The following is a 20,336-nucleotide window of genomic DNA, read 5'->3' as shown; positions in this document are numbered from 1 at the left end:
ACTCTGTTACGTGGCACTCGGGATTTGACCCACCAAACTGCCGACCTTCTGATCGACAGGCTCAGCGTCCTAACCCAATGAGCTACCGCGTCCCTTAGATTACATATAGGTTGTGCTATTTCTATGCTGTGAACTGTCAGGTAACATGTAAGATAGATAGATAGATAGATAGATAGATAGATAGATAGATAGATAGATAGATAGATAGATAGATAGATAGATAGATAGACAGACAGACAGACAGACAGACATATGAACAATTAAATTAGATAAAAAGTTCCACAGCAGTATGAAAGTCATTAGACTTTATGTTTCCTTGTAACATAAAATTCAGTAATATACTAGCAAAGTTTTAGGAAATGTTTTACTAAACAGTGGGTTGAAAAGATAACAAAGCATAAACCCATCAAACAACCCTCTGAAAACCTCTCCAAGACTGCAATGTTTTTGGGTCAAATCCATTTTTTCCCTATGAGGGAGAGTGAGACCCTCACACTTCATCATGCTTGCCATTTTTTTAAACTTTATTTTTTACATTCTACTGATTTTATTATATCCTTGTTTGATTATTATGAGCCATCCAGAGTCATTGAGAGTTGGGTGAAATACAAGTTTACTACATCATCATCATCTCCCCCTGCTCCAATTAAGGGTGGAGGTGAACTCTGGAACGTTGATGGAGGCAAGCTACTTTAATTCCCACACTTAAAACCATGTTACAATTCTGAAAAATAACACACAGCCATTTGGGGACTACATTTTGAGCCATTTCACAGGTGTGGGGGTGCCATTTCACAGGCGTGGGGGTGCTTTTAAAGGATGAAAAGTAGTAGTTTAGTTTCCCCTATTACGTTTTTACTTCTAACTTCTGCCAAAGGCAAAAAAGGGCTGAAGTCCCAATTTCTTGTAACACTCCAAAAGGCCAGAATGCAAATTGGCACCCATGAGTTCTTAAAATGCTGCCTGCTTCTATACCAGGAGACTCATCACTGCAATAATCAGATTGCCCTGCCTTCAGATTTTGTGCTTCTTTTGCTGAAGACTTTCTAATACACACTGCAGTAGATTCTGAATTTCTGAATTTTTCTGAATTTTATTGAATTTATATACCGCCCTTTCCCGTAGGACTCAGGGCAGTTTACAGGGTATATAAAACATCAATACAAAAATTAAGAGCAATTAAAAAAGATTAAACTAAATCCCTGAAAAAAATATAAAACCCCAGTTAAAACTCCAATTAAAACTCAGCCTGGGCCAGAAAGCTCGAAGAGCCAGGTCTTCAGGTGTCGGTGAAATGATCGAAGGTCGGGGGCAGTCCTAAGCTCCACAGGCAGCTGGTTCCAAAGGGCAGGCGCCCCCACAGAGAAGGCCCTCCCCCTGGGTGTTATCCGCCGGCATTCTTTTACCGGCAGCACCCTGAGAAGGCCCTCCCTGTGGGAGCGCACAGGACAAAGGGAACTTGATGCCGGCACCAGGTGTTCCCTCAGATATCCTGGACCCAAGCCATTTAGGGCTTTATAGGTCATCACCAGCACCTTGAATCTCACCCGGAGGGCAACCGGAAGCCAATGCAGCTCGCGGAGCAGAGGTGTTACATGGGAGTAACGGGAAACCCCCATCACAACTTGCGTGGCTGCATTTTGCACCAGCTGAAGCCTCCGAGTGGTCCTCAAGGGCAGCCCCATGTAGAGAGCATTGCAGTAGTCTAAACGGGAGGTTACTAGCGCATGAGTGACTGTGCGTAGGGCATCTCGGTCCAGATAAGGTTGCAACTGGCGCAACAGGCGAACCTGGGCAAAAGCCCCCCTGGTCACGACTCCTATATGGTCTTCAAAACTGAGCTGCGAATCCAGGAGGACACCCAAGTTGCGAGCCCTATCAACGGGGGGGTAACACCTCACCCCTCATCGTTAAAGATGGAATAGTCTGGTTAACCCAAGATGCCGGTATGCACAGCCACTCAGTCTTGGCAGGATTGAGACGAAGCCTGTTTCTCCCCATCCAAACCCGGGCCGCCTCCAGGCAGCGGGACATCACGGTGAGGGCATCACTGGGTTGGTTTGGGGTGGAGAAAAAAAGTTGGGTATCATCAGCGTACTGATGATACCCCACCCCCAAACCATGAATGATCTCGCCCAGTGGTTTCATATAGATGTTGAACAGGAGGGGAGAGAGCTGACCCCTGAGGGACTCCACAAACGAGAGGCCTCGGGGCGGATCTCTGCCCTCCCGTCAACACTGACTGTGAGCGGCCCAGGAGATAGGAGGAGAACCACCGTAAAACGGTGCCTCCCACTCCCAACCCCCTGAGACGCCGCAGTAGGATACCATGGTCGATGGTATCAAAAGCCGCTGAGAGGTCTAATAGGACTAGGACAGAGGAACAACCCCTGTCCCGAGCCCGCCAGAGATCATTCACCAGCGTGACCAATGCTGTCTCTGTGCTGTGCCCGGGCCTGAAACCCGATTGGTACGGGTCCAGATAATCAAGTTTCCTCCAGAAACAGGGGAAGCTGATGCGCCACCACACTCTCAACAACCTTTGCCAGAAAGCGAAGGTTGGAGACCGGACGATAGTTGTTTAAAACAGCCGGGTCCAGGGCAGGCTTCTTGAGGAGGGGTCTCACCACCGCCTCCTTCAAGGCGGCGGGGAAGATACCCTCCTTCAGGGAAGCAGTTAATACTGCCTGGAACCAGCCTCGTGTCTCCTCCCGGGCCGCAAAAACCAGCCAGGAGGGGCACGGGTCCAATAAACAGGTGGTGGAGTTCAGCCTCCCCATAATCCTGTCCACATCATCAGGGGAAACAGGATCGAACTCAGTCCAGATAACATGCTAAGGACCGTCCGATTCCTCCACGTCAGACTCTGCCCAGTCCGAGTCCAAACCGGTCCGTATCTGAGCGATTTTGTCCGTCAGATGATGACTAAACTCCTCGGCCCGACCCTGCAAGGGATCCTCCCTCACCTCCTGGTTAAGAAGGGAGCGAGTCACCCTAAACAGGGCGGCCGGGCAATTATCTGCGGACATGATGAGGGCAGCGAAATAATTAGCCTTCGCTGTCCTCATCGCCGCAAGATAAGACCTTATGAAGGTTCTTAACTGCAATCGGTCAGATTCGGATCGGCTGGACCTCCAACCGCTCTCCAGACACCGTCTCCAATGCTTCATCTCCCGGAGCTCCACAGAAAACCATGGAGCCCAACAGGATCTGCTCCGGGTCAGGGGTCACAAGGGTACAACACGGTCGAGTGCCTCGGTTGCCGCCCTTTCCCAGGCATCCACCAAGGCATCGGCCGGGCTGTGAATGAGGGCGATGGGTATAGACCCAAGTGCCATCTGGAACCGTTCTGGGTCCATTAGGTGCCTGGGGCGGAACCACCTGGTCGGTTCCGCAGCCCAGCGGCGGGGGGTGGCATAACGGAAGACCAGCCGCAGGAGATAATGATCGGACCATGACAGGGGGAAAATGGCTGGCAAACCCCCTCCCAGATCATCCAACCACTGCCCAGATAAAAACACCAGGTCGAGAGTGTGACCCCCCACATGAGTCGGGCCCTGAATTACCTGGGTCAGGTCCATGGCCGTCATGGAAGCCATGAACTCCCGAGCTAACTCTGACAACCCTCCCAGGGAAGGCAGGTTGAAGTCACCCAGCACTATAAGCCTGGGGAACTCCACCGCCAACCCTGAGAGGGTGTCGAGCAGCCCAGGCAGGGCTGTTGCCACACAGCTGGGTGCCAGGTATGTGAGCAACAAGCCCATCTGGACCGGAGGGCCAAATCTCAGGAGGAGGGACTCACTCCCGCCTATCTGGACAATGGTGGTCTCCCGCGGACATAAAGTCTCCCGAATAACCACCGCCACCCCACCGCCCCTACCCTGAGCCCGTGGCTGGTGTAGCACACAGAAACCTGGGGGCCATAGCTCAGTCAGAGGGACCCCTCCCTCCGAGCCTAACCAGGTTTCAGTAATGCATGCCAGATCTGCGCATTCCTCCTCGATCAAATCACCAACGAGGGGAGCCTTATTAACAACGGATCTGGCATTGAAATACACCAGCCTAAGCTCAGGGACCTGATCACCCTCATCCCCAGGCAAAAGGGTGCTAACCGGAGAGAATTGACATCTACTGGTTGGTTATGACAAGCCTGAAAATTTTGATTTTTACAATCAGGCTTTGGTAGGATCCTCAACACTCTTTTTAGGACTTGAACTGATGGCCAGTTTATGTACTCAGCACATACAATGACTTTCCTTCTCTACCATCCTTGCCATCTAAAATATTCTTTGCATGTAGAGAACAGGCAAGTCAAGTCTACAGTCTAACATGGCTTCCTGAAAGCTATTATCCCACACACAGAGATGATTTTTTTTTACCCACCACCACCATCATCCAGTAGGCATGAGCTTAAATGGACTCCAGAAGATGGTAGAGGACAGGAAAGCCTGGAGGAACGTTGTCCATGGCGTCGCAATGGGTTGGACATGACTTCGCAACTAACAACAACAACAACCATCATCCACAAAACATTTTATATACAACTTTTTTTGGATTGGGGCTGATCCTAGAGACCAGATTAGAGAAAGAGATTCCACAGGAAATGCTGCTATCATCACGATCATCATCAACTTATGGTGACTGAGCACAACTGTCCTCTATTATAGACTCAAGGAAAGCCAACAGAATACCCTCCATTCCAGCAGCAGCACTATTTACACTTATTGATAACATTTAAGCACCCAGCACTTTCATCTAATGTGATTTATAGAAACATCAGTTCCAGCAACAATAGTAAAATTTATGATGAGCACTTAGTGCATTTGGGTATTGCCAAGTAGAAAATGCACTTCTATTTTTAAGCCATGATTCTATTTCCCATCCCTCAGCTTCACTCTGATAATCCTCACAAGATAAGGTGGTAAAGAGAATGCTAGTGATCGTGATAGAAATGGGAATTTGCAACTATGAGGTAAGGAGAGTATTTATATCTGGCTGCTTAGGAATGTCTGGTGGACATACTCAACTCAGTTTGGAAAATGAATAAAACCATGAATTGTTAAGAAGCAAACTAGCACCTGAGAATGAACTTCCAAGTCCAGAATTTTATTTCTGAGAAAATTATTATACATTTTATTGCTTTCTCATCTAAAGCTAACCTTCTAAAATCTCAAAGGATCACACTGAGTTGGAATTGGGAAATTGTATTTCCAACAAGTCTGGCTGACACCTGCTCAGAATAAGCTGAGTTACAGTCATATCCAGAGCAGAGGATGGATAAAGGCTAGTCATTAATGGTCTTCACACCGCCTTCTAAATTTAAGTGTCTTCTTGCCAGATGCTCTGAAAAAAAGGTTTGCTATTTTAGTGGTTAAGATGCCTAATTCAGGTGAAAATGAAGGGAACATGAAATACTCAACATGAAATACTCAAAAGGCGTGAGCTGATAAATATGTATCCATATAGCCCTACTAGGTAGATCAGACTAGAAACTCTACAGGAAGACTAGAGCTACATTTTACTGAAATTGACAACAATAATTGAATATTGTAAGCCTGATGGTGTCCTACTCTGTCCTACTTCTTCTCCTTCTTCTTACACTCCAGTCAATCAGGGAGGCATTTGCATTGTCTATAGAATAGAATAGAATAGAATAGAATAGAATAGAATAGAATAGAATAGAATAGAATAGAATAGAATAGAATAGAATAGAATAGAATAGAATAGAATAGAATAGAATAGAATAGAATAGAATAGAATAGAATAGACAGAGTTGGAAGGGACCTTGGAGATCTTCTAGTCCAACCCCCTGCTTAAATAGGAAACCCTATACCAATTCAGACAAATGGTTGTCCAATCTCTTCTTAAAAACTTCCAATGTTGGAGCATTCACAACTTCTGAAGGCAAGTTGTTCCATGGATTAATTGTTCTAGCTGTCAGTAAATTTATTCTTAGTTCTAGGTTGCTTCTCTCCTTGATTAGTCTCCATCCATTGCTTCTTGTCCTGCCCTCAGGTGCTTTGGAGAATAGCTTGACTCCCTCTTCTCTGTGGCAATCCCTGAGATATTGGAACACTGCTGTCATGTCACCACTCACCCTTCTCTTTGTTAAACTAGACATACCCAATTCCAGCAACTGTTTTTTATATGTTTTAGCCTGCAGCCCCCTGATCATTTTTGTTACTCTTCTCTGCACTCTTTCTAGAGCAGGGGTGTCAAACTCAATTTCATTGAGGGCCACATCAGCATTGCGGTTGCCCTCAGGGGGCCGGGTGGGTATGGCCAGGGTGGGCGTGGGCTACTGGGTGGGCGTGGCTAGAGTGCGTATGGCCTACTGGGTGGGCGTGGCCAGCTCTACATCGTTCGCATCAAGGGTGCCTATGGGGGCCTGGGCAGGAGTGGGACAGATCTGAGGGTCTCTGGCAGAAGGAGGGTCTCTGGGCGAGGGCAAGGCAGTGGGGGCCGTTCCCTCACTGTTTCCAGGATGGCTTCGCGGGCCACATGAAACCACTTTGCGGGCCGGATCCGGCCCCCGGGCCTTGTGTTTGACATGTCTGTTCTAGAGTCTCAACATCTTTTTTACATCGTGGTGACCAAAACTGGATGAAATATCCCATGTGTGGCCTTAACAAGGCATTATAAAGTGGTATTAACACTTCATGTGATCTTGATTCTATCCCTCTGTTAATGCAACCTAAAATTGTGTTGGCTTTTTTGGCAGCTGCAGCACACTGCTGGCTCATATTAAAAGTGATTGTCTACTAGGACTCCAAGACTTAAACAAAAATCAAGAACATGGGGCTGTAACCTCAAACTGACAGTAGGGAAGTTCAAAAGTAATGATAGAAAGTATTACTTCACAGAAAGAGTACTGGAAACTTGGAACCAACTTCCACTGGAGAAAGTGGATCAATCATCAGTAACTGAATTTAAACATACTTGGGATAAACACATGCCCATCATCCAATAAAAAGTAAAATAAAAATAAAAATAATAATTAAAAATAATACATACATAAATTGAAAACAAAAAAACTCTCAAAGGGCAGACCACTAGATCTTTTTCTGCTGTCACTTTTTAAAATTACTATGTTTGACTAGATAGTAGTTTTTGAATATTTCTGTCAAGATCACTTCCCTCACTCTCCTTACTTAGCAAATTTTCTGAAAATTTAATTGCAAGTTATTGAAAATCTATGAGGAATCAAAGCAGGAGCTGAAATGTGTTACACTTTAAAAAGGCCATATTTTTTTTCTTTTCAAAAGAAGTTTAAGGAATGAATATTGCCTAAGAACACTTCAATTTTGTTAACAAATATGAAAAACAGAAGTAGATAATTTTTTGCTAGCCAAGAGCTACATTTAATACTTTTACAGAAGATGGGCCCACAAAGAGGATGCGACCACATCATAGGCATTCAGAGGGAGAAACTTGGGGTTGCTTTATATGTTATCCATGATCTACTTGCTTTATAGATTATGTTTTTATTTTCATGACTTCCACATTCAAATGGCAAGCAAATGTGCTTCCAGTTTTTAGGAATCATGTTTCAAGCTGGCTTCAGGAATCGCAAACAAATGAGCTGAAGCTACAGTACGTGTTCCTTATCACTTCTGCAAATGAAAGTATTAATACTAAAGTAGCTATTGACTAAGCCTGTGAAAAGGTGACATAACATTTAATATGCTTATCCATTTTCCCCAATTTTCTATAAAACAATATGAACTATTTGCTTGAGAACTAAAGACCAATTTTGTGATGCTCTTCTGCATTACTATTTCCTGAAGGCTAGCTCAGAACTGGCACTTGGCTGCTACTAATTTGAAATTCATACTGAAGAGATGGGGCTCTGAATAGTCCTAATTATTTTTTTTCCAGCTTTCTAAAATAGCTGCTGTAAATGCTGGTTTGGCAACTCAAATAGCTACTTTTAATGTTTGCAAGTGTAATACAATTAAAGATTATACTGAAATCTCACTGTTTTGAACTTCTCTTTCTTTCTCTTACAAAGGTGAGACACAAACAGAATAAACATATATATTTATGTTTAAGCTCACTGCAATTGCAGGTTTGCCTGTTACTATACTGAAGCTTAGGAGCAAACCCAACATGAAAAATGAGTCCATCTAGAACATTTGCACAAACAAATGCAAACAAAATGTTTGTAACAGAAATGTCAGCTAAGTTTAAGTTTAAGTTTATTGAATTTATATACCGCCCTTTTCCCGTAGGACTCAGGGCGGTTTACAAAGTATTTAAAAACATCAATACAATACAAGAGTTAGAAACAGTTAAAATAATTAAATTTGATCCCTGAGGGGAAAAAAAAATCTCTCAGCCTGGGCCGGAAAGCTCAAAGAGCCAGGTCTTCAGGTCCCGGCGGAATGACCGAAGGTCGGGGGCAGTCCTAAGCTCCACGGGCAGCTGGTTCCAAAGGGCAGGCGCACCCACTGAGAAGGCCCTCCCCCTGGGTGTTATCCGCCCACAGTCTTTTACAGGCGGCACCCTGAGAAGGCCCTCCAAGTGGGAGCGCACAGGACGAAGGGAACTTGATGTCGGCAGTAGGTTCCCTCAAATATCCCGGACCCAAGCCATTTAGGGCTTTATAGGTCATCACCAGCACCTTGAATCTCACCTGGAGGGCAACCGGAAGCCAATGTAGCTTGCGGAGTAGAGGTGTTACATGGGAGTATCGGGAGACCCCCATCACAACTCGCGCAGCAGCATTCTGCACCAGCTGAAGCCTCCGAGTGGTCCTCGAGGGCAGCCCCATATAGAGAGCGTTGCAGTAATTCAACCGGGAGGTCACGAGTGCATGGGTGATGCATGCATGCATGGTATTCAAGTCACTTGAATACCTCAGGAACTTGCTGGGGACATTCAAAAGGCCAGTATTTGCACTAAAAAACCCCTCAGTCTAAACAGGGAAAATCAATTTGACTCTCAATGTTATGTTCTAGACATTAACCTATCATCTTTAATCACACTGATAATGCAATACAAGGATGACTTCTAAATCAATCTCTTCTAAGGATGACTTCTAAAACAATCACATTATTCCCTTCTTAAAAAGCCCAGCTATTCTTTCTGTGGGATGTTTTGTAGCTTGTCAGTAACTTTTTATGGATGGCTCTACTCCAAGTTAGATGTTTACTATTCTAAAGATGCTGATAATCTTTCAGCAGCTTTTAAATATTTAGATATGGAACCATATCTTAGTTTTCTTCTGGTGACTTCTTTCTCTTATACTTCTCCTATGGTAGAGATCCAAAAAGATCCTTATATGTTTTGATCAGTGAATGGAATCAGACTGAAACCATTCAGTGCATAGTTTGTGATTCTGAACTAGGTTTTCTAAAATGATGCTTTTCAGATGTGTTAAATTTGCAATTCTCAAAACACAACAGTAGCGTCATAAGATCCAGAAGGGCACCAGGATGGAGAAGCCAAAAAAAAACAAAACCCCTCACAAAACTGTAGTACCAACTACAATCTATTGAGTCATTTGCAACCAGTCTTGATGAATTACATTGTTTTTTGCTTCCCAAATTGTACATTATGCTGAAATGTACACATGGAGTATGACATGGTAAGTCAAAAAACAAAAAAAAACCCAACACTGTGGTTGAACAATCTTTTGCTAACCTCAGGAATCCGTTCTAAAGTTGTTCACTGGTGAACAGTTTCATTTTTATTCTTGCTTGCAACCCTCTAAATAGAATGATCTTGTACCTGCTGTGTAAGGAGAGAGGTCTGCCTGCCCTTTTTTTCATCTCTAACAGGAAACAGAGATTTCAGCAGCTTTGGCATCTGAGGCACGAAGGACTTCACAGGATTCAAGTAAGAGGCAGCCAGGCTACCGACTCCTGAACAGACAAATAAACAAACTAATTCACACTGCTGCTACTTGTCTCCTGAACATCCACAATATTATTGAAGTCTACTTTGAACCATTTCTAAACGTATGGGCTGGCTTTGCTTAACGTTGAATTTGGCTGCTAAGAAACAACCAAACAATTTCCTTCCACTGTTTTGCTGGGAAAAGAAATAAATTCTGTGCAAGTCTTTCCGCCAAAGGGAACCCTGGCCTTGCTCATGACATTAAATCATGACTGTCTATCCAACGTGGTACTCATTCGCCAAAGAAATTAGAAAGAAAGTTTCAAAAGAAAATTATTTGCCAAAATTATTTGTCAAAAATTTTGTCCAAAAAGAATCTTATACTCCAATATAAAATCAGGGGAGGGAGGAGGAATCTAAAGCTGCAAATGTTAGTTCACATCACTGATCTGCCCTGAAGCTTTTACCTTGGTCTGTAGAGCCATTTTGCTGAGTTGAATAATGGAGACTTGCACTGGACCTGGATTCTGTTGAAATCTGAGAAATATCTTGCTGGCTTTCCCATCGGCTCTGGAATTATGAAAAATATATATTTGTACAACGATCACATTGAAAATAACAACCACTCAAAGAATTTTAAAAATGCTGAAACATACAATGAAACAAGAACAGAAACCTGTTGATATCCCATGCCGCAGAGGAAAGGTACAGGCCCTCCTTATGCTTTTCTGAACCATAGGTTAAGATCTAAAATGCCCTGTTGTAAACTGTAGCCAAATCTAAACAGATTTTGATCTGATCAGGGCCTGAATGGAAGACATTGGCAATATTATTTACAGAACATTAAGCTAACCTACATGAATGTAATAATTAAGTATGTATATCAGCTTTCCCCATTGTGGCATCCCCCACCCACCCCCCCGGACCTTGCATCGACCTTTCAGAATTTTCAGCTACCATCCTGTTGGCTAGGGCATTCTGGGCATTGATATTTATACATCCAGAGGAAGCATAACTTCAGAAAGATTAGTAAAGTTAATTGTGCTATACTTCTTCCTATGTTGTGTTCTCTAAAAGAAGAGACAGACATCAGACGTTCTTAGAACTTTCTGTCCTGAGAAAAGTATAGTTTCTTGTCATTTAATATTCTGATGGAGATGTACTGTTCAGATTGAGGATAAAAAGTGCAATGAGGTTGAACATCTAATACTCTCTGGAGCCGTGTGTCAGAACTAAAATTCAGGGCATGTTTAATAGAGAGACTGAACTTACATACTAGCCACTAATAGAACCTCTGGCCCTTCATTATTAATTTATAGCTGTTGGCATAGAATGGGCACTCCAAAGCAGCATTTAATAAGACAGCCTCTGTCTGTACAATAGCAATCAATGGAAAAAGCGTCTGTAACAGTTGGTATACCTGCACTAGAATGCTAAAGGAGTTACTGAGTTGGCAAGCATTCATTCTGAAAAAGGGACAGAGTTATCTTTTTTCACTGTAATCTTATAGGCTATCTCAAAGTCCATGGAAAGTCTGTGGGATGCCATTTAACAACCACTAGATAATGAAACCTAGACAACAGTTGTGGCTTTTGCATGTGAATCACCCAAAAGAAAGAGGAAAAGTACAACGCAAGAAATTTCTACCTACTTCACAGTGGCAATGAACTGAAATTATTTTATTGCAATGGAGCCACAAGATTCTACTATGAATGAAGTTGTTTGTTCAAGAAGTGGTGGGTACCAAGACCAACACTTGATATCTGAACAACCCACTTTCACTTAGTTCTTAGAGAAGTCCATGCTCTTTATGATTCAATCTCCCTAGGTTTCCCCCCTATGCTCTGTTCTTTTGAAGTAGATAAAAGAGAAAGAAGGATGGCTATGTTTTCTGCAAGAAGTCTGTAACAAGGAAAGAACTTATTCATTACTTGTCTGGAGAAATGTTTGCCAAATGACTGGGCACCAAGGTCAGACTTCATTAAACTAATTCTCATCAGTCCATTTAAGAACATCATGCTCTCTGTCTCACATTGGGACAAAGTCATTACAGAGATACCTTAGCATCTTCCAAATAAGCCTTATAATTCTCTGTCTTCTTCCCACAAAAGCCCCACCATCTGTCATTCATCCCTTTTATAGAACTGCCCCCAATATGCAGCTCAGAGCAGATTTCCTACATGGTCCATCCACCACTCTCAAATTTGGATAATATGTGAAACAGGATGCTTCTTTAACTGGATATCGGTCTGCTCCAGCAAAGCAACTGGTATACAGGGATCCCTAACCTGGAAAAAAATGAAGCAACAACCAGGGTTGCTCAAACTGAATTGTGGGCAAAACATAAGTCTCCATTTAAATGGAGGTCCACTGAATCCACTCATTCTGAAAAGATCTTTTGCATTATTCTGCCATGAAAATTGAATTTTATTAACCACAATATTTAAAAAAAATGGCAAGGCCAATACTATGAATTTTATTTTTAGAAACATTCAGTAACTTATTATTATGTATTTTCTTGTTTGATGGATGCATACTGTCACCATCTCACAAATGGATGGCAAATAACACCTAAAGACTATAAAAACAATATGAACAAACAGTAAAACCTACAATGGTTACTGAGGCTATATTTGTTAAATTCTGATGGGCACAGAAATTTCCCTTTACCATAGAGTATCTTTAGCTTTCCCTTTGGTCATCAGTAGTTACAAAAAATAAATCAGGATTTTATTTGATCTGTGCAATTCTCCTTTCCACTTTCACTGTCTTGAATTCTGCATGGCTAACCACTTCATTTTGACATAACTGCTTGCAACTAGTGATCAACAAAACAAAGGCCATCTTTTACTCATACAAAGTAGGCAATAGGAACTCAGGAAAAGTCCTGAGAATCAATGCCAGACTGGGAATGCAAAACCATTAGGGAAAGAGCGTATATTCCATAATCAGATAGTTCAATGGCTTGCAAAAGTTTGCAAATTATATCACTATAACATGCCTAAACCAGACAACTATAGTTTATGCTGTAAAGTGGTACTAACCTTGAATTAAGCCTTCTTTGAAACACAATGGAAGGAGTTAAAAAAAACTCCTAGATGTATATGCTACTGCATTGTATAATTTGACACATCATAGGCTTATGATGTATGACTGCATCACTGAAGGACTGGATGAATAAAAATCACCTCCTTGTGGGTTGAATTTCAAGCTAGCCATTTACTAAAGCCATTCTAACTCTTCAATGTGTGCTGAAGCCATCTATAAGAATGTATAAATGCTAGCTGGATTTATGGACAGAACAGTTCAGGAGCAGCCAATTTGGCCAAGCAAACTAATCTCACATTGCAGGCTCCCTAAGGTAGGTTATACTTACTAGACCAATTGGAATAGATTGGCTGTAAATTCAATAGAAGTTTAAAAAAGGTATACTACTTCATTCTACAGTGATGTAATGTTTGAAATTCACTGACACAAGATGTGGGAATGATTATAAGCTTAAATGGCTTCACTTTCTTTTGCATGATGTCTTGAGCATATGAAAATATAGCAAATAAATTATTTAAATAAATAAATGAATTAAGCAGATGTGTGTAGAATCGGTATATAACCCGGAAACACTGATTCTTATGCCACCTTAAAGATTTACAAATATATTATTGGGTGGATGTCCACAGAACACAGTCTGTGGACACAGTCTAGCGAATGCCTGCTATATAGTCCTGTGATAGAATATGCAGAAAAGAATGCATCGGATTATACTCCAAACATCTAATAAAAGGGACTTTCACCCACAAATTATTATGCTAATATGATTCCTTAGTTTTTAAAGTGAAACCAGACTTTCTGCTGTTTGTGCTACAAAACGCTAATACAGCCATCACTCTGATTTCCATCCTTAATTGTTCTTTTGCATTAGCCATCAGGGGCAATTCATGGGAGAAATATTTCCTTTCAGGCCCTGCTTGTGCTGTTTCTACAGAAATCTGTCTGGCCACTATTAGCACCAGGATACCATGCCTCTTGTCTGATCAAGCAGTCCTCATGTACATTACAACATGCATACAATTGAATGAGTTCATTCTTCATTCTCAGTTTGTTCCATCCTCCTGTCAGTAAAGTTTAGATTGTAAACTCCCTGAGATGAACAGCTAACTTTTGGGATTTAGATAACTTTCCTATGTTTCTCATACATTGATGGCTCTGTACCAGTGCATGCTATTTATTTACACATTTCAATAGTTAGATCTCTCCAACTGCTCAGATGAAGCAGGCAAGCTCCTCTGCTTCAGAACCAAGGCCACTTCCAGACCAAGATTGCATACCGCCACATTCAGAAAGATTACTTTTTGCTAGGTTAATGAAGCAAAGAGGAAAAAAGGAAGCACAGCGGCAGCAAATCCAAAGCAGAATGTTAGGATTAGAGTTAAGTCACAGAAGACCGTGGAAAAGCACTCCAGAAAGGGATACTTTGTTTATCCTATTCATTAGGTGAATCTAATGAATTTGTTACCTCTGCCACGACCTTGAGACACTGACACATGCAATGAGGGATGGATATCGTTGAAGGGTTAAGAAGCAAACAAAGGCATAAAAAAGGAAAGAAAAACAATGAGCGTTCAGATTACGAATTATTCTTCTTGTTGAAAATGTTGTTGTTCAAGGATTCTTGAACTATTTGTGGATTCTCTGGAATTTAGCAGTCAACTACAAACACTAAGAAACAAAGACACTTTGAAAGTATCTAGAGATGAACAAAAGTATAAATACTCCTACTTGGCCATGCCTTCCCTCCAAAAGATTTACCTGCTTTTTTCAAACTGTAAACCGTCATTCACAGAACAAACTTACATTATGAAATCTCAACATCTTCCACATGGGCCTTGGCTAAAAACAGAACCAAGCCCCTGCTGTGATATTAAAGGGATCACATAATAATTCTGTGCCAACAGTGGACTTGATCACATGCCCCATTAGAAGACTGATCCAAAATTTATGCCCAAAGATATAGCTGAAATTTAGGAAAGTTATAATCCCCTTCACCATTACAATAGCCATACTTTTTTAAAAACTATCCTTTAAAAAAAGAAAAAAAGAGAAAAAAAATAAAAAAATAAAAACAAGACTCTGCTGGTGTCGAGGCCTGGAGTGGTAGCAGCTGGCTGAGGCTGCTGAAGGGCCCAAGCCTCTACTTCGGGCCCAGTCTTGCACTAGGCAGCCTAGATTAGGGATGACACAGGCAGATGTGAAATCTGGGCAGTTTCCTCAGTTGCAGTGGTGGAGCTAGGGCTGAAATTGATGCTTGGGGGAATGACAGCTGGCTGAGAGCCCCAGGTCTCTACTTTAGGCCCTGACTTAGGCCTGGTGCTGCTGCCAACGAGTGCCACATTGCAAGCTAGTAGGCCGAGGTTGCTATAGCTTTGCACTACATGCACCACATATATATACACACACCAGCTTGTGCATGGTCTATATGTGGCCTACACTGGGCTCCCATTCCCTGAGGCACAACCTTACATTCTTCTTAACAACCTATGTCACCACTGAAGCATTTAATTTAATCACCACTCTGCTCAACGGCTGAGATCCTGGTCTCAATTGTGGTTATAGGTTGAGATTATACTACCTGTATAATGTAAATTAATACCAAATAATATAATTAATTAATATGTTATAGTTTTGATTCTTAGAGTGATTTAGGTATAAAAACATCGACAGAAAATATATTATGTCTTTTAACAGCCACATCCCGTCTTGGATCACGTATCTTAGTTAAAACTAACAACTCAGTTTAGAACTCATAATAGGTAAAAAATAAGTAAAGAAGTTTTCAAAATCAATTTTCCCAAATAGTTAAATTCCTATTTTTCTGAAAAAGTGCAAGCTCTCAAACACAATAAAGAAATTCACTAACAAATTGAATGCTTACTTTGTAAGAAGCAAGGCTGTATGATGGATTTAGATCTTGGCGGCTTCCTGATAGCTGAAAGAGTAACAATAAAATATGACTTTCAAATGGAGTCTTCAATCTGCAAAACTTACAGCAAACTAACAGATCACCAGAAGGGGAAGATACTTCCTATGCCTGCAGTATGGTGTTCCCAGATGAAGAAATGCTCATTTTCCTACAAACTCATTGTGGAACTACTCTTTTCTTCTCTTCACCCTCTTCCAACTATGTTTTGGCAGGATTTCAGCTCAAGTATTATAGACTCACTCGATTGACATTTGGTGAACTGAGACTCTTCTGATAAAGTTTTCCCTTTCCTGTCAGCTGTTCCTTCACAGCAACCTCCTGCAAAGAAGAAACAGATCATTCTTTCTCTAATATTCACGTACATATAAAAGCAAGTTTAAACTGAATCAAGGGCAAGGAATGTTAGGCATTTCTGTAGGGACTATTGAGAACGTTTATGTAGGTGAGTGTTACTGGCTTGGAATTATGGAAAACGTAGCCCAATATATCTTGCTGGAGACAGCTAAGACATGCACGTAATCAGAGACTGGAACAAATTGTCATATAAATGCAGTCTAAGACAGCATGCAGACCTTCTTGGATAACAACACGAACCCAACTTTGGAATAAGACAACACTGAGCCCACCAATACACCATTTCCCCCCCGAATTAAGTTACAATAATAATCTAGTCACTATATTATAATGATAATATTATAATGACAATATAGTCAGAGAATGATTACCTCCCCTTCCCTACAAATATTGAAAATGCCCCTCTGCTAGTGGTCAACCCACTTCTGGGTTGAAAATAATAGACCAAAAGTGAGGCTGGCCCCAGTCCCTCAAAGAAGGGGAGAATGCTCCTGTTTCAAAGCTACTACTCTAAAATTTACAAAAAGAAAAAAATGCCGCAATGTTAAAGAGCCATTCCTTCCCAATGTTAGAGCTTTCTCGACAAAATCCTACCCATTCACTAGAATAATTATCATTTATTACTGATTAGGCTAATGAAAATGTTACTTATGTGCAGCCTTATTTTTTTTTAGATTACTCTTTGTTTGAATACAGTGAAGCTTTATGCATAAACATGATTGCTGCCCCCTATTCTATTTTCTTTGGAAATTGACCTATTGTTGTTCTATTTTCTTCTTGTTGTTCTATTTTCTTTGGAAGTGAGATATAATCTAGGTAAAATAAAAAAAATAGTTTAGTTCATCAACATTCCTAAGACCACTTTAATTTTTAGGCCTTTAACAATAAAGTTAGAGTAGATGTTACAGTTCCAAACCCTAAAGCTGGTGTATGGCTGCAGAACCCTTCAGGATCAAACATTTGAAATTTAGCACAGTGTATTATTACTTTTTAAAATAAAACAAGACTTAAAATACAGGGCTTATAGCTAGAGTTGGAACGTATAGAGCTAGCACTCTTTTTTTTTTGCTTCTTGACTAATCTTAAATGACTGCCAGTATCTGGCAACAGTTTCCTGGGATTTTTAGATGAGAAACAGATAAAACCTGCAGGATAAGCCTTAGAATAGGCAATACCCAGCCTTGCTCATTTATGATGTGGTTTTACTGAAGTGTACCCCAAAAATGACACTGGAGCTCTATAGAGGTTTCCACACCGTGTAGCACTTTCCCTTACAATTAACTAACCTGGCGCAGCCGATCAAGAGTAAGGATGTTTTCTACAGCCAACACACTTCGAAGGTATTTTTCTATATGGACTTCTGAAGCAGCAGAAGCTGCATCTTCAACATTGGCTGCCATTCTTGCTAATGCCTCACGTTCCTCTGCCCCCTGAGCATCCTGAAAGAGAAAACCTCTCAACTTAGCAAGCCCATTGGCACATAAAAAGTAAAAGACAGGTAGGTCATAGGACACTTAACATGCTGAGCCATATTTATGATGGCAAGTTTAGAATTAGTGGGGAGGATAAATCCCTTTAAAAGTATCTCTATATGGCTGAAGAGATACTCTCTCGTTCTCTCTTTCTCTAGTAAACACAGACACACTCTGATACACACAAAATTGGCACATCTCAGGTAGACTAAAGATTGAATTTAAAATAAGGCAGTGGTGTGATTCAGCTGGTTTGCACCCAGTGCTTTTTTTGTAAAAGAAAAAGGTGCCAGAACTCACATATGTCATACAACCCACCTTGCCTACCCTACAAGGTTCCATCCAAAAAAGGTGCCTGAACTCCATTCTGAGCGTTCTATGAGAAAAAAAAGCCCTGTTTGCACCACTTTGGCAGAACCAGTAACTAATTTTTTAGTTGCCCAGGCCCAGAATGAACTTCCGGAAGCAGCATCCACACAGAGAACCGGTTGTTCACATGCTTGAATCCCACCACTGAAATAAGGTGTTTTTCAATAGTCAATATTCACTCAACCACTGAAAGTTCTTCATTTTATTTTTGTTTAAGTTGAGCATTTTAAATATAAATGCTTCTGTGCATTTTTAAAAAAAACTTTTTAAAAGTCTAGATGCAGACATGGGACAGAGTAGGCTTTACAGATATTTGAGAAATAGTCATGATGTAGAAAGAAACTGAGCTTTACCTCCAAGTAACTGAACACATTGTAGATAGCATTAAGTACTAAGAAACAGGGTCTCTAAGATAAGATGAGATGAGCTGCTAGATATATATTCCTAACATGGCCAATGTTGAACTAAGAATACGGGAGAGGTTTCCTCCTGGCATGTCCTCCCCTTTGAAACCTCCGTGGGAAATTGTCCCAATCGTTTGTGACCATATGTTAAAAATCCAACATGTGGATTCTCTTAGGATGGTTGTATACCCTTTAAGACTAGCAAAAGAAAGTGGTTTGTATTTGCGTGGGCATATTTAGAAGCATTATTACTTGAATTTCCCATAATATTCACCTCTGGGATATTTGAAACAATTTCAAAGGTGATTCCACAGCCAGGTACAGAACTCCGGGAAGACATTCTTCTCAGGAAACTCTGAGCAAAACCCTAGAGATGAAAAAGAGATCTTGTAGGTTCATATAAGTCAATATTAAAAACAGGTCTCTCTCTTAAAAACCAATACTCATATCAGCAGCAGATTGATTAGCATGAAAGAAAAGCAGACAGCAACAGATTAGCCAAAGGAAAGTCAAAACAGAGCCATTTAATTTTTGGAAACCCCGTTTGTGTGGTGGAAAATATTCCCTTGGCCATCTCCACGTCATATATATATTACAGATGAACAACCTGCTCATTCACCCTTAATAAAGCAACCTCCTTTGTACCTAATTAAACATATTGCTTTCATGATCATACTATCAAAAACCCCTTTCGCGGGTTATTCACCCATTGTGAAATGACTCCAGTTTTGGAACACTTTAATGTTTTTTCCCCACAGTGTGGAAAGATTGGGGATTTGTGTGGATTTAAGCAGGCTTGTGTCCCATTAAAGAAAGGTAGAGAGGTCAAACAGTGCTCTGGTTCCCAGGAAGTAAATATGTGAAACTGACCCCAAATTCTTTACGCTTGATGCTTGCATTGTTATAGAATGCTGACAAGGTGACTGCTTAATTGTCATGCTATTTTTCTTCTTTTTTTTCTACGTATGTGCATATTTACTTGTGAGATTGGAATTACTGATGCTTTGCATTGCCAACAAGCCTGATTTCTGAATCCCAGGCCACTGGGATCATTACAAACAATGATATAAGAGGATCAGAGACACTGTTTATTCTGACAGGAAGGTTCATGAGGTTAAAATCTTGACTCCTGAATTAATGCAGAGAAGTTACTATGTACTTGGAAGGTTATTAATACTGTTTTTAATACATATTTGGACTGTGCATTGATAACAGACAGAATAGCTAAATAGCCCAGTGAGTTTAGCAGGCTGCATAGAAAATAAATTTATAGAGAATTTATGCTAATGGCTGTAACGAATTACACCAACTGAGCATCTTTGGCATTGGCTATCCATGGTCAATGGCAGAGAACATGCTTTGAAGCTTTGATCTCCAACATCTCCAATAAAGTGACCTCTAGAAGCTGAAAAGTCCCACATTTGAAATGTTGGAAAGCTGCTGCCAGCCATAGGAAAGATGAGCCAAAGATCTGAAACAATATATTAGGCCTCTTTCTATTATGGAAGGGATATATGCCTGTGTATATAAACACATGTGAGGCTGTTTTTTGGATTTCTTTCTACAGTAATCTCAGATAGTTTACCACGTGAACACATTGCTATAAGGCCAAGTAAATATAAACTGTCTCAAGCTTGTAAGAAATATGTTGGGTATCCAATTTTAGTAGCCCAAGGAGAATATCACTGAGCACCCTAGAATTATCACCCAATTTCATGTCAGTTTCTGAAAACCCACTTGGGTACCCACCAGATGTGGGTCTCAATCCTTAGCTGGTATGGCTATTGCTGAGAATACTGAAAGATAAGGTCCACACATCTGGAGGTTGGAAATGGCTGGTTTATGCCATTATAATTTACATGCTATAATAAACCAGCAAGACTAGGTCTGTGGAAATGTTTACATAATCAGTGTGTCTTG

General features: G+C 41.1%; 1 protein-coding gene across 2 annotated transcripts in view; it reads right to left on the bottom strand.

Annotated features, from left to right (window-relative positions):
- Positions 1-20,336, bottom strand: part of KIF13B (kinesin family member 13B) — a 158,933-nt gene that overhangs the window by 10,839 nt on the left and 127,758 nt on the right. The window contains exons 32-38 of one of the 2 annotated variants that reach the window (XM_081312970.1): positions 18,691-18,783; positions 17,458-17,610; positions 16,058-16,135; positions 15,770-15,823; positions 14,354-14,374; positions 10,308-10,410; positions 9,733-9,866 (exon numbers count right to left, since the gene is read on the bottom strand). In XM_081312970.1, coding sequence (XP_081169096.1) covers positions 9,733-9,866; positions 10,308-10,410; positions 14,354-14,374; positions 15,770-15,823; positions 16,058-16,135; positions 17,458-17,610; positions 18,691-18,783 — 636 coding nt within the window. The remainder of the gene's footprint in view (positions 1-9,732; positions 9,867-10,307; positions 10,411-14,353; positions 14,375-15,769; positions 15,824-16,057; positions 16,136-17,457; positions 17,611-18,690; positions 18,784-20,336) is intronic. The other variant, XM_081312971.1, reaches the window with a different exon arrangement.

This window comes from Vipera berus (assembly GCF_964194415.1).
Source record: "Vipera berus genome assembly, chromosome: 1".
NCBI lineage: Eukaryota > Metazoa > Chordata > Lepidosauria > Squamata > Viperidae > Vipera > Vipera berus.
Note: the sequence above shows the minus strand (reverse complement) of the source record. Positions and strands in the feature narration are given on the sequence as shown.